Here is a 15469-nt window from a genome sequence, read left to right as displayed (position 1 = left end):
AGCGCTGGTAATGGCATTAGCTCCCCATAAAAGCATGATAGGACTGAGGTTGAAAATCGCACACAACAGAGAGGAAGCAGATAAAACTGCAGGAGAAGTTTCAGAAGTTAATATGGATATTTTGATAGATTCTGTAACTTTTGAAAACCCTGCAGACGCTTTCAATCTAAACTTTTCTTCATATTTCATTCTTAGCAGGTGTTTGTGTTCGATACTAAGAAGATGGGGTATTCTTTGAATGCATATTTTGGTCTGTTTTTGAGGTCTGCTCTCATATTACGGAGGAAGCAAAACATTTTAAACTGAGCTGCCTCGATGATGATGATGAAATGCTTTGAAACCTGTTTTCCTTCTTGCTGACCTGATACAAGAAACACATTGATTTATTGGTAACTCTGTGACTGATTTTGTTTGTGAGTCCTACCAACCAAACAATTCAAAGATATCTATTCCGTATACATTATTCTTCTGTGATCCCTCAGGAGGGCTTACAGCAGGTGAATTTAAATCAAGGCACAGTTTGAATCTGATCTCAGATATTGGATCTGTCCTTTATCCCTCTTCATTCCCTCGCTCTGCTCATTCAATCATTGCTGATATTTCCTTCTCTCTGCAGTGGGATCACAGGACAGTTTGCTGGAGATCACCTTCCGGTCCACAGTCCCTGCAGTGATGTGCGACCCAACCACGCCGAAACCTGACGTCTCCGCTCTCAACCTGCCTGCGCTGGGCACCACCGACGGGACCAGCAATGTCTTCTCATCATCCAACGGGACCCTGGGAAGCCCCCTAGGTAGGGACAAGTGTCTTCTCAAACTGGAGTGTTTCCGTTTCCTGCCAGGGCCTCCGCCTCCTCGACTCCCCTCGCCTCCCTCGCTGCTTAAAGCCAACAGGCCAGAAATCAAAGGTCGAGACGTATCCGAGGGCACGGCGACGTTGTTGTCCCGCGACGTGAAGTCGCTGGGCAGCCTGGACTTTGCCAGGTTTCGCGAGTCAGGTATCGCCTCGGAGTACGAGTCGAACACAGACGACAGCGACGAGGGGGATGATGAGGACGAGGGGGAGGACGATGAGGAGGAGATGGAGATCTTTGGCTGGGGGACGGACGAGGAGACAGTAAGGCTCCTTAATGTTCTCAACAGACAGGGAACGCCTGACTGTCTGGGAGATGAAATAGCGGTGTAACGCACTAACCTGCTCCCCTGAACAATCCTGTCGAGGGAAAAACACAAGAGCCTTGACCTGTTTTTGTCCCTTCAGTTACACTCAGTAGGAATAACCATGTAGCAAACTAACCTGTCTGATACGCACAGTTATGTTAACGAGGCTTACATCAATGTACTGGTGTAATAAACTTGCAGTTGCATATAAGAGACAGGAAGGACTCAGACACAGATGAATAAATATAAAGAATGGAGGTGAAGGCAGCTGAGGAAGCCCTGATCCGATCTATGTCGATATTTAGGTCTTGGTTGGTGATCAAACCCTGAACGTATCGGTCAGTTAGGTGTATAAGAGAAAATGCTCCACAGAGGGAGGGACATTATGACAACTTATCTTCCACAAATGGAAGCCAATTACAAAGAAACATTATTTACTTTGATAATAATGAGGCTTTCATTGCAGACTACTAATTATGTTAAAGCAAAATGTGTTGGAATCACAGAAACAATGCCGATGGAAAGTCAGTCAGGATCCTTTTGTGTGGTGAAAACAAATCCTCCAGAAGGTTTTGTAACGTAGTAAAAAGAGCGACACAAAGAGTCCACTTGGGGTGATGGTCGGGGTCAATGAATGGGTCACAAAAACAAGACTTTTAACCCAGAAGACCTGAAATTGAGTCTTGTTTGAGACCGGAAGTTAACTTTGAGTTTTCAACTTTTTGTCACGTTTGTCGTAAAGTAACTTTCATAATATACATAACTTAATCTAACCCAAACAATGACCATTTTATTCACACCTAACCGAGCAGGTGTGGAGCCTCATGCTAAACAGACCGCGACCATTTCTTCTTCTCTTCTGTGCACTTTGCATCGGCAGTAATTCAACACATCAAGTGGCACCTCCACAGACTGTGGTGTTAAGGTCATTTCACAGATATTTGTAAGATCAAATTAAAATCTTCTTACTTTGTCACTGACTGTGGTGCTTTGCGCTCAGTGCTGCCTCTAGTGGCCAAATTCCAATTCAGTATATAAGTTGCTATAAGAAACATTTCCCTCCCCCAGTGGGACTGTTTGGACATTTTCTCGTACCAAAAAATATATATTTACATATTTGATTAGTCAGATTATTTATTTACTATATCACTATGTTGTGTTAAGTTTATAGATTGTCAGACAGTTTTGGATCAGGGATGGAGCGTGAGTTAAGCGAGTTTTGAGCTACATATGTAAAAAGAGGCAGCAGAAACAACGAGGGATCTTTTCCAGTCGTGCAAGTTGTCCACTAAGGAATATGTTTGCGTCTGTCACATTTGTTGTCTCTTTGCTGCTAGTAAACGCATAGTTTATTTTCTGTCAGGTTCACATGAATTCATTCTGTACCATAGAGTGTGTATGAGAAGTGGATGTAGCCAACGGGAGGTCACCGTTTTGAAACTGGCTAATATCATTTTCATTTTCTGGAGCCAGAAGGGACCATATTTGGATGAAAGGGTGGATACAGATTGCTACAGCTCCATCCTGATTCACAAGTCACTGTGGTTGAGACTTGACAATCACAGGTAGCCACCCCCTGAAGCATACCGTGCTTTACTGTTGATTTTTAGACACCTATTTACAAAATGAACAAAGAAGACTTAAAACAAGTGACTGAGATCTTAACTAATTTGCAAAAATGTTTGCTGACATGATAAATCAAGTCACTTTGTTGTGGAGTTACAATCCGACTTCTCTTTGAGAAGAAGAACTGGAGTCGCCTCCTGCTGGCTTTTAGAAAGAATGCGGGCTGAAGGCACCTCAGTGGCTACGTCCACTTCTTATATGCATACTTGCTTAGTCTTTGAAATCTGTAGCTTGTTTCCTTCCTTTTCCTCTACCTCTTTTCTTTACGACATGCACAACCCTCTTGTCCCTACAGCACACATTTCAAAGTACTCGCAGCTCTCTGTCTGGTATCTCAATGACAAAATCAGGGTTTTTACCTTACCGGTCCTTTTAATAGTTTGAACTTTAAGTTCAATCTTTTTCCCATGATGTCAGGATGTAACATGAAGTCCAACCAAAAACTAAGGTTAGTTCAGGGCTTTTACTTTGACAGGATTGGGAGTGGAGCTGTCAGTCATGCTGGCAATAAGAAGAAGACAGGGTTCGGGGACTGGAGCTTTTGTCTGTGCTGGAATAAGAAGTGTCTCTTCAGAGGAACTGAGATGAACACGTGAGCCTTGTGAGGAACTGTTACTCTCTTCGTGTTTCAAGAGGAGAAAGTCTTTTCTTGCTCTGCTCATATTTAATCAAAGACTATTTTTAGATAAAGATCTGTATGTACAAACTTTGTTTTCTATGTCCGCCCAGAGAACTCTTGAACTGTTGAACCGTCCTTGACTTCTGCCGACATCCCTCTTTTTGTCTCCTCACAGTTCGTTGACTTGTTAGTCAGAGCATGTTTGCACTCCTCTCACTTGTCCGCACTTTTCCCCGCCTTTTAATTTATGTAAATCTGGGATTAGTTGGACCTCGAGGAACCGCTGTTTGTTTTTTTTTATTCATCCGGTAAACAAAAACAAAAACCTCTTCCCCCGTGCTAGAGCAGCAGCTCACGGATGACAGCCAAAAGTGGTCTCATTTGTTAAACCCCGGCTCTGTGTATGGCCTCCAAGCACAATGCAGTATTAAAGTGTTCATTTTGTTTCACCAGGAAAGCCACTGAGTTTTCTTTCTGCGTATCCGAGCCCTCAGCGCAGACCGGCCGGTGTTTGGCAGAGGTTGATGCTGCACAGATTTAATAGGGGGATTCAGGCCAACTCTCAATGTGTTCACTATCTTTTGCAAAGAGCTTTAGCCTGATAGGATCAAACAATCCAGAGAGTCCAGTAAACCAACTCCCAGTTAGCCCTCGCTCTCAGAGGGCATTTCTGTATTAAAGGATAACAGAGATTCAATCAGAGATGTTAGTTCTGTGTTTGTTTGGAATTGTGTGCCAATTTGGCTGAATCAGTCTTTACAAAGTGTCTCAAGGCCAATGTTTCTATCTACAGTGACATTTAGACCTTGATTGATGTTTTCCAAAATGTGGACCTGGTTAAAAATGAACCCAGGGATAATTAATTTCACCTTAAAGTGCTTCCAATGAAGCACTATCTGATCAGAAATAGCAGGAAATCTGCTTTAATCCTCCTGGGTATCAGATGTTTTCTCACAGAGAACTGAGAGCTACATATCAAGAAGAAATGACCCTGATATCAACTCAGAAAAGGCTGAATATAGTTCAGATTCGGCACGATTTGTGTCCCGGGTTTGGACCCCTGAAGATCTCCCGTTCAAGTTGCCCCAACAAGAAGGTATTGCCCGATGGGGTCAAACTGTATGTTCAGTCATAACAATAATCTTTATTATAAGGAGGGCAGAGACAGATGGTGAATGTCGTGCAACAAAGGTCCGTTGGTGTGGATGTCCTGGGTTATGATCCGTGCCTTACAGGCCACTCGGGCACCCTGTCATTACATTTCCATGTAATCATTTTCATTTCAATTGAAACAAAACTAACAACTTGCAAGAAATGACCTTAACATTTCCAGCCACTGAAATCCACTGAAACATTTCAGTTTAACATGACTGATCATATAGGATAGGATACACACAGATCAGACGTGTGTGTCCAACTAGCAGCAGTTTGAGGGATGTCCTCTGTGTGACAGCGTCGTCTTTTCTCTTGTCTCCTCACCAACTCTCTTCCTCCTTTCTTTTTTCTTGTTTCTTTTACTGTAATTTTTTCAAAGCAAAACTGCCATAAAATCAGACAGAAGAACAGATGTGTCCGACAGCTTGCCGTCAGGGCAAGAGCTCACGACTCGGAGATATCTGTGAACAGATGTGTCATCTCTCACTGGGCCCTGTGAGCCATAAAACAATGCAATTTAAATGGCGTTTAAGCAGCTAACGCAATCAACATCAGATAATATGATTATTTAAAATGTAATGAAGCAAATATATTAAAACCTGTTGCAATAAATCATCAGTTAAACACATCTCCACACTCATATTGCAATCATTTAAAAAGGTGACCCGTCTTGTGATTCAATAATCACATTTAATCAAATGTGTATCACATTATCAGGAAAGAAATTACTTCAATATCAGCCTCAGCCCCAAGTTTGACTTCAGGTTACCCAGCAGCCCGGAGACAAGGGCGTGTAGGGCGAGCAGGCGGAAAACAGAAAGGTTTGAGCAGTAGGTTGTTTTATTTGTAATGACTTATGTCCTTGCTCGTGTGCCTCCACCACACAAACATTTCAAATTAACACTGAGTACGTTGAAAGAAAGTCTGTCTGCTGCCTTCAAAGCAGTTATTCATCCTGATGAGTTATCAGTATTCAGATGCGTAGGGGTAAAGACGCCTTCAACTATTTCCACTTCCTGTCTAATTGAATTAATTCCAAACCTCAAATAAACAATCATGAAGATCTCTGTTTTGTTCTCTTTGGCACCAAGTACGGGGATGCACAATAATGGCAGGTCACCCTCTTCGCTGACGATGTTCGCCTTTATCTGAACGTTGAACTTTTCATTTTTCTTTGGTTTTGCACTCTTTTTAGAAGTTTCACTGTGTAGTCACCAATCTTTTTTTATTTGTTAGGGCATAGTCACTGTTTACTCGAAAACTTCATCATGATATCTGACTAACTGAAGAATACAAAATTGCCCTATTAAGATGATGTGCAGAATGAATGTACTATTCACTGCATGTGGGTGTCAGTTTCACAGATTTTGAAACAAATTGACATAAACAATGAAGCGGTGACTCTAATTGTCGATGATTGTATCACACCAGTCGGGACAACGATATATTGTGATATTGATGTTTTGTCCCTCCCCTAATATACGCTATGCAAGGGCTTCCATAAGAGGGCCATAGACTCAATCGTCATTACATTACCTCTTTTGAAATTAGACAGCGACTTGACATCTACTTATTTAAAAGAAAATCTTCAAGATTTTAACCTTAGTGCACATAAGTAACTACTAAAAGTATTTCCATGTGGTTTATCTGTGAAGTAATGGACGCCTACGAGTCTATCAGAACGGAGAAATGTCCATTAACCTCATATCTTTGTTTTCCAGTGCTTCTTGCAAACCGACTCAGACAAAGAGTTTCTTTAGTCAACCGGCAGACTAATTTCATTTTAATTCAAAAGAGCTTTATTGCCCAAACAAGTGTCAAAATAAAAATACAAATGAAGTAGAATAAAAGAAGGTAAAGACAGGTTCCTGTTACCGTGAGTATGTCATTAAAAGTTCATACACAGCGGGAAAAAAAAGTGTTTTATTACCATTGTCGTATCTTAACTTGCATTTCTTTATTCTCAACCTGCTCTGACACTTTACTCTCCTCTAGCCTCTGGGGTAAATACTCTCTGTTCGCTCTCTTTTCTCTGGTATCATCTAAATTTCTCTCACACGCACTCAACCATAACCTTGCTCTCCTGTCATCAACTGAAGCGAGCTCTTGCCGCGACCTCTCTAAAATGTCAGACATACTGTATTTCTAAACGGCCTCTCGGTGCTGTTAATCTACTGGTAATTCACATTTTGTGGTTGCAAAAACACGTCTAGTCCTCTGCCTTTTACCTTGACGGAGATGCTGAAGGTCAGTTATTCGAATGTGAACAAGCTGTGGTGGAGAAAGGATTAAGAGGAGCAGCTTTTCAGAATTATTGACTGTGATTAACCGTCCGTTTAGAGGTGTGCAGAGAGATCCCACGCAGGAGCAGACGGGAGGTTGGTTTCTTTTGTGAGATATTTAAGTTGCAGTTTCAAGTTTTGAAGTTTGAACTCCTTCCTTCATTCTTAACTAGGTATTGATTCAACCTCTAATGAATTTATAGAAAACAGTCGATTTCTGGCAAAGAAAGTTTGTGGTTGCTGGTGTGCACATGTGAGAGTTAGAATAGTGATTGATACACTCCAGCATCAGCAGATAATTGGGACAATTGGCACCATACTGCACACTGTGTAATGTGCTTTTAGCATCCATATCAGACCCTCTGTGCAGGTATTTGTAGTCTCAGGGCACCATGGTAACACAATAAAGGACAGGCTCTGCAACTTTGGGAGCTGGATTTCCTTGGATGTTTCTTTTATTACACTCTCTGAAAAGTTCAAACATGTTCAAGATTGATTTTTCAGCAGTATCCAACTCCAGATATCAATAGTGACAAGCAAGAAAAATGGAACAAAAAGTTGGACACAAGCGAACGCGCCTCTGTTTTTACTGCTTTTAACTTCACTTGATAAAATAACACCCTCTGTTGTGCTCTAACACAGCAGGCCGACAGTTGGCCATCAGCCAATACTGCTGGTTAGAGTGGCATTATGTTTTCTGCTCTCTCTCTGGGCTGCTTTGTCGGCTGATCAAACATGTTGACTCAGCGGTGGAGCTTGTCGGTGAGAGAAAACATTGTAAATGTCAGATGCTGACAACACCAGTCTGATGTCTGTCCACATAATGTGGATTTTTTTTAAAACTGAAATTCATACATGCGGCCCATTGTTTGACTAATTGTCTATTAAAGACAGTGCCGCAAGCTTTAACAGTGCAGCAGCGAGGTTTTCCTCCGATTAGAGAGAGGTGTGAAAATATTAGGAAATCTTTAAATTCAAACTAACTGGCCAAACATGTGGGTCTGCACAGTGGTCCAGTGGTTAGTGCTGTTGCCTCACAGCTAGAAGGTCACTGGTTCAAACCCCGGTTTAGACAAAGTTGGCCTTTCTTAGTTTTGCATGTTCTCCCCGTGCGTGTGTTCTCTCCGTGGTCGGCAGCTTCCTCCTACAGTCCAAAGACATGCTCGTTAGGTTCATTGGTGACTCCAGGGTGTACCCCACCTTTTGCCCAATGACAGCTGGGATAGGCTCCAGCCCCCAGCGACCCTGAATAGGATAAGCAGTATAGATAATGGATGGATGAATGGAGGAACATGCGCGACACGTAAGCGTCACAGCAGCATGTACTCTGCAATCTACACCGGCTGCAACTACAGCAAAGATATGTGTGTCAAAAATACGCTTCAAATACATTGCCTCTTGTAGATTCCCCGTTAGTTTCCCTTCTTTAATGATGAACACTCACTACCACCACTCGCTGGAATGGAGAGTTATTTCCTTGAACCTGGTTGCAGGTTGTACATGTTTGTTTTTGGCTGTAGTCTTTGCAGTGTGTTTTTGTTCTTGGCCCAGACACAGGCGGAGTGAGGCGAAGCAACAGTCCGCGTCAACAACAGGTCTTTGAAGTCTGATTTATGTGTTTAGGGCTTTACAGATCCCAGGAGCAGCAAATAGATTTAGTGGAAGTTTAGATTCTGAATTCCTTATTGAATCTCGTTTTACGACCCGAATCTGTCCTGTTGTTGGTCTGCTTTGCTTTCATAGAAAAATAAACTGCTCCAGAGTCTGCTTTTGAAGCGGACTGAGACCCTTCTTCTCAGATGGTCGAGTTGTTTAGCAGCCTAAACAAACCAATTTGTTTGAATTAAGCCCAACTGAGCAAGCGTAAAAGCACCCTCAGTTTGGACTGACAGGCTGTCTGAAGGCCCTGAAAAAGTCTTGTTCACCCCTGAAGTCCATTAGTTTGATCCGAAGTTTTGCCTCGAGTTTGGTTTGTGTTCACACGGCAGCTTTTACCAGCAAAAGTTTTGATGCGCGGGGAAACTGCTCTCTGATTGGTCAGAATTTCCACGTTTGAAAACTCCCTGAAGTAAACAAAGAGAGAGCACACTCCTCAATCACACTCAACGCGATTGCGGACATTAATGTTTTGTAGTTGTGTTTTTATACTTTTAACCGACATTGTTCCACAGCTCGATCAGCTCCACTCTCCTTTAGTTTCTAACTGAACAGTTTCAATACTTCCCTGTTCTTCCATTTGTGAAATTCCCCCACGCCTGTCCTCTACTCATGTTAATGCCTGCCTCTATAAGTGTAAGCACACATTAACAACCCACAATGCACTGTGTTTTGGTTTGCTTCCTGTATTTGGTCCTGCTTTAAGTCCGTTTATGTTCTCACTGCATTCGAACCGCACTAACGTCCGCTTGGAAACGGTTCGAGACCACCTCTCCAAGCGGCCTCGGACCGGTTGTTCTGGTCCGCACCAGAATACGATTACCGCTTTCACAACTGCCCAACCAAACTGCACCAGAGTTCAATTAAAACAGACTAAATGCTGTGCTTGTGAAAGCACCTTAAGTCACAACATTGTCCATAAAAATTAGATCATATTTACAGCAAACATTTGCAGTGCTGTGGCTCTTTACGTCTGAATTGGTGTTAATGCAGATGAATCCAGCTCCTTTTACACATCCCTGCAGGGAGCAATCAAAAATAAATCCCCGCACAAAGCAACTTGATGACGACGCGCTCCAGAAAGTAGCAATTTTATCTCATTTGCTCCCTGGATGAGCACGTAATCACATAACCGCTCCATCCTGAATGCCTGCTCTGCCTGTGTGATGTGTTTCGTGTTTGCTACAGGTGTCAATTGATGCTCTTTAAATGACATGACACGGCTGATGTGCTTTGCATTTCAGCCTTTAAAACAGCTCCCATCATCAAATTTCAGCATCACTGGAGGAGCTCATTAAGAAAATAATCCAAGTTTCATTATTGTGTTACTTGTTGACTGAAATCTCCATAAATCGATCTTATATTAGCTCCTGTAATGGCCTTTTTTTACAATAACGTTTCACCGTTATTAGACACAAAGCAGCTGATTCACTGAGTCTGGTCTGATGTTAAATCTTTATCTCTGTCTCACTTCGTGTCTCTCTCACACTCTGTGCTTTCCTTCTTCCTCTCAGATTTAATTAATTGTCCGGTGGGGCTTGTCGGTGCCATCAGAGGGCCAAGTGGCCAACCAACACCCCAGAGCAAGCTTTGGTGACGTGTATCGATTTCTCTGACACATGCATGTGTTGTTTGAAACCGGGGTTAACTGCCCGGACAGCGAGGGAGCAGCGAATCAATACACTCTTTTACAAGCTCGGCCTGTCACCTGCAGGGACACACTGAAACACACACACACACGAGCACAGTGATACCGAGCTCACACCCGTACTGTACTCTGAATCTGAAAGAAGTTTCAGCTGGTTGGTTTTGGCATTTACTGTTCAGTTGCTAAAGAGAAGAATGAGGACACTTGTTAAAAACAGGGGTTCAGTTATACAGCAAATTGGATTTGAACTTTACAACGAGGCTAGGGTGTTATAATTATATAAAAATCCGATATTGCTTTAAAGCAGCCATGCTACTTGATGTGTTTTCCATCAGCCAGCAGTGGTTGGTCTGCCAGAGAGGGTAGGCGGAGCTATGCGGCTGCTTTTCCGGTCTCTGCAAGTGTTGTGAGTAAACAGTAATCTACTATGGCTGAACAAACAAAGAAAAGATGGATGACTACAGATACAACTTCAAAAAGAAGTGAAAATCCGAAGAAAAAGAAACAAACTCGACGCTCAGATGAAGACAAACAGTCTGAAAAGGAAAGCGACCGTCAGCGAGGAAAATCAAGAGTTACAACAAACGGACTAATTACCGTTTACCACCAAAGGTGCCACCAAAGAGAACAAAAATGAGATCTTTAAGATTAGATCTAAACTGGGATACAAAAAAGTGTAAAAATGATATATTTATACAAATCCAATTACATTGGATGAATGTTTTAGCCTTACATTTACATTACAAAAGGAGAAGCAGTGGAGAACCTCAGTGATCTGGCTGCAATATTAAGATGAGATTAGATTCTTTATTGTCCTTTGCAGGAAATCTGTTGCCACAGTCTGTACAGTGCGTCTTGGACACATTACATAAATACCATTTACAAAAGGAACATAACATAACGACATGACTCACATGCACATAATAGCACTTTGCCTCCCTTCAGTCACCAGGTGGTGTTATTTAAAGATGCTATGGCAGAGGGAACAAAACTCCTGCCACAGCGTGCCCTCTTACAGGTCAGAGTCCGATGGAAGCTGTGTGAAGGATGTTGAGGTCTGAGAGGTTGGGGGTGGGGAGGCCAATCATTTTGGAGGCGGTTATCTAGGCGGAGACTATCTCTGATTTATGGAAGAGCAGGCTCATTAAAAGCTTTGTAAACAAGTAAAATGACTTTAAAATCAATTCTAAAAGATCCTTTAAACACTTCTTTATGACAAAATCTTACATTCTGTCATCTCACAGGATTTATTATCTTATTACCCTCCGCCGACTGGAACCTCATACTTATCTTTGAAGTTCAGACACAGAGTTCTGGAGTTCAGCCGACGCAGCATGTCTGTTTTCAGATATAAGCCAGGCCTTATCACCCAACATCAGCGAGAGGAATCCCTGCAGCAAAGGGTCCAAAATCAGAGGGAAAGTCTGAAATCAGAAGAGCCGAGGCAGTTACAGCAGCAGATTAATAACCAGGTTTAAGAATGTCATTTTTGGGTATTGCCTGAACTTGCTCAGTGTCCACATATTGTACTTTGATGTATAAAGTTGTCTCAGTTTCTTTAACTTGAACAAACAGAAAAGTGAAAGACACTCATTGGACACACACACACACAAGCGGCTAGAGAGCATTAACTGTGCTTGTGAGGCGGTGGCGTAGGTTGTTTGTTGATGTGAAGCAGCGCTGGCAGAGACACGAGGGGGTTAGCGGGTCACATATAAACAAACGCTCACAACAGACCATCACAGCTCTAAAAACTAATGACCATGTCTGCAGCAGAAGAGCACGGGGAATAAAGGACTTTTAAAGCCGAGCAATTAATCCTCCGAGCTCAGCGTTAATGATCAGAGCCCAACAGCAGAGATTCACACAAAGAGTATAACAAACATGTCTGCTCTTCAGCCTGTTTGAGTGTAACACTGGGTCGTATTAGTGACAGTGTGTGCGTCAGCAGATGGGTAAGAGAAAAACAGATGATTAATCAACACTGAGGAGGAAATTAATAATCGAGATTATGAATTAAAAGTTGTTTAATCAAGAACTGGTACCAAATATGAACAGTTTTTTCCTCCTTTTGTTTCACTTTAATGATTAATCGTATTATTATTAAATAATAAATAATTCTGAAATGTAAATTAAACAATTACTTACAGCAAAAGAAACAGCAATGTTTAGAACAGATCACGATTATAGACCCCAATGATGTGATGATGGAAATATAAAACTAATTTGGCTGGCTGGTAGTGGGCGGGGCTCATCAGTTAACCCATTTCGTCACGTGTTTGCTGGGTAACAGCTTCCAGTGAGAAGTGGGCGCATGTCTCTGCCTGTATATGAGGCACTTGAGACTGCTGTTTGGACAGATCGCTCGTGTTTCCGCCCGACAAGCAGTAAGTGTCGTTGCACTTGTGGCAACGAGCATTGTCCGCATCGACTCTGGTGAAGTGTAACCGCACTTTAGAACGTTTATTTCTCTCCGCCATCGTAACGAGCAGGATCTCTCGTGTGCGTGCTGTAGCTGTACACGTAGCTGTAGAGCTGCCCCCGCCACTTGCACGCAGGCTCCGCGAGAGAGATCTGTCTTCTGGATTGGGAACATGCATCACAGACGAATGTCTTAATCTTATTGCAAATTAGAGACGCTTGGTGAGATTAAATGTGCAAGATAACATTTTTGTAGCGATAATAAACAGGACATTTATTTTCTTTATTTCTCCAGCACCGAAAGAAGAACCGATAACGTCGGGAGTTTATCGATATACATTTTCACTTTGCTCATAAAATTACTCTTTCTTCCTCTATAACTTAACGTGATCTGATTGTACAGATTGTGGGGATGTGAAAAAACCCCAAGACATGTCATCACAATCAGCAATATACTGATGTTGGCACGCAGACCATTTCTGTGGCAGATTTCTGAGGGTTAACTTTTGTGTCCATCCAGTCAGGCTAGAGTGTATATGTTTGTAGTTTTCCAACAAGGCCACTGAATTTTGACCTTCCTCATATTCCTTACCTCTTGGCTGGCAAAGTCAGGTGAGACTTCTTTGTGGGGTCGTTCATTCTTGCACTTCCCTCGACACTCATTCAGTTGTGAGTACATTTAGAGACACTGGGGACTTAAGCTGCCCTCGTGTTCCGACTAGTTTTCAGCCGTGCATCAACATCTGGACTTGGTGGCGATTTGCTTTGATGTTCCCATGATGCACGGCTACAGGCCATGCTTAGCAGCGGCTCGGCTTGGCACGTAATCTGGAACATGTGGAGCTCCAGATGTGAAGGACTAGAAGAGCAAACTGATCTTGAATCGGAGCACAGCTTCCAGCCTGTCCCACATCTGTCTGTCATGTCCCATTTTTTCCCCTTTCTGCAAAGCTTCCTTTGTGTTTGTTCAGATGCAAAGGCTGACAAATTCACACAGGCTGAATTTAAAATGGATGGATGTCGGGGCTGAAGTTGAAGAGAACAAGCAAGAACTAAAGGGGGAAGACAAGAGACAGCTTTGATCATTTTTAGCTTTTAGTCAGTATTATTTGACTTTTTCAGTGTTTGATGTATCATATTAAGGCTCGAGATAAGAGACACTCAGACATGTGGAAGCCCCCATTGGTTGACTCTTGTTAAGAACAAACTCAGATTGGTGTCACTTTGAGTTTCTTTAGCGGCCCTTTATGCCTTTAATAACAGCCTCACTGGGCAAAAGGATGTGTTATGTAACTTGGTATGGAGATATTGTAACAGTTTGGGCTCTTTGTGGCTGTTCATGTCTGGTTTCCCAAGTTTGATGAATGATCCAACACCTTTGGGGATGAACTGGAATGCCAACTGCAAGCTAGACCTTATAATCCAACAGTGTCATACAGTACTTCACAAATGTGTGGCTGAATGGGAGCTAATCCCTAAAGGATTATTGTAAATTCTTCAGGAAGGACTGAAACCAAATGAGAGGAGACGGTTACAGCAGCAGAATAATGCCCATAGTTTCAATAATCACCAGAGATGTGGACTTGAGACTTGGTGACTTGGACTGGAGTCGACTCGAGTCACTGTTTTGATGACTTGCGACTCGACTTGACAAAAATTAAATGACTTGAGACTTGACTTGACTTGAGCCATGATGACTTGGATGACTTGCGTGTGTCCATAAGTTTGAATGTTAGCTGTTAAATATAAAATGATATAATTCAAACTTTCTGTCTAACTATCAAGTATGTAGCGCAAACTGGGAGTCATGATTGGACGGCTCAAAAAGCTCCCCGGTATGTGATTGTCATGATTGGATGACTGGCTGTCAGTCAAACTCCTCGCTATTGCAACACGCAGCATCAGAGCCTCATCAGTCGTACTCGTTACTACTCAATACGGTCTCAGAGCAGACCGTCATCATGGCTGCGTTTGTGCCAAGATAATACAGATACAATTCACTGTCATACTTTTTGAACAGGTTATATAAATGGGCCAATAATATCATTATTAGACGGGCTACTAATACCTTGTCTTTTCTCTTTATAAAGACCGGGAACTAGGTAAGAGTGCTGGATCTTGAGTGGAAAAAAGTGACTTGACTTGCCTTAAATAAAGACTCGACTTGACTTGCCCAAGAAAAAATGACTCGAGACTTGCTTGAGACTTGGACCAAATGACTTGAGACTTACTTGGGACTTGAGCAAAGATGACTTGGTCACAACACTGATAATCACATATGACATATGGCTTATGCCATGTAGTGTACACAAACAATAACCTGAACCCTTAAGATGAGCCAGACTTGCTGAATTAACAGATCCCAAGCTTGTTTCTTTATGACAACCTTGACATAAAGAAGCAAAGCCGAATCTGTGGCTGGAAGCTGCTGTGTGTGTGAGATTAGATTACGAGCTTCAAGAAGCTGACAAGGACTATAGTAGGCATTGGAAGGATGTATTTATTTCTATAACAGCTCAAAGGAAAGTCATTCAGTGTATCATCAAAGTTTGTTCCCCCAACAGATACGTTGGTATTTCCTGTAGTGGAACAATATTTTTTGCAACACGTCTAGGCCAAGGATGACTCGACAGTGTTTTTACTACATGTCCTTTTGTCCCCATCTGGGACTGCATTCATCTTCTTGAAGCTATATTGCCTGACAACCAGAAACTTTTACACACACTGCAGCCCTCAGCCAAACAGAACCGGCAACACCATGATTCATTTGGGAATGGAATAAACCCGAGGCCTTCCATACTGTCAGGTTATCAAGAGTTGCTTCTGGCGGTCCCCCAGCCACACCTTTTGACCGTAGCACATAGCTTGTCTTGCAAGTATGATGAGTAAAGGGTTGACCGAG

At 42.4% G+C, this 15469-nt stretch overlaps 1 protein-coding gene across 2 annotated transcripts in view; it reads left to right on the top strand.

The window, feature by feature from the left end:
- nos1apa (nitric oxide synthase 1 (neuronal) adaptor protein a) overlaps positions 1–15469 on the top strand; it is a 214202-nt gene that overhangs the window by 180883 nt on the left and 17850 nt on the right. The window contains exons 10-11 of one of the 2 annotated variants that reach the window (XM_069679905.1): positions 617–915; positions 958–1231. In XM_069679905.1, the coding sequence (XP_069536006.1) occupies positions 617–915; positions 958–1185 (527 nt within the window). In that variant the 3' untranslated portion in view covers positions 1186–1231. Of the gene's footprint in view, positions 1–616; positions 916–957; positions 1232–15469 lie in introns of those variants that run through there. The other variant, XM_069679904.1, reaches the window with a different exon arrangement.

The sequence above is a fragment of the Semicossyphus pulcher genome, unplaced genomic scaffold (genome assembly GCF_022749685.1).
Source record: "Semicossyphus pulcher isolate SPU_LCO1_2020_fin unplaced genomic scaffold, fSemPul1.0.p SCAF_4, whole genome shotgun sequence".
Taxonomy (NCBI): domain Eukaryota; kingdom Metazoa; phylum Chordata; class Actinopteri; order Labriformes; family Labridae; genus Semicossyphus; species Semicossyphus pulcher.
The sequence above is the reverse complement of the archived record's forward strand: the minus strand, read 5'-3'. Positions and strand labels throughout refer to the sequence as shown.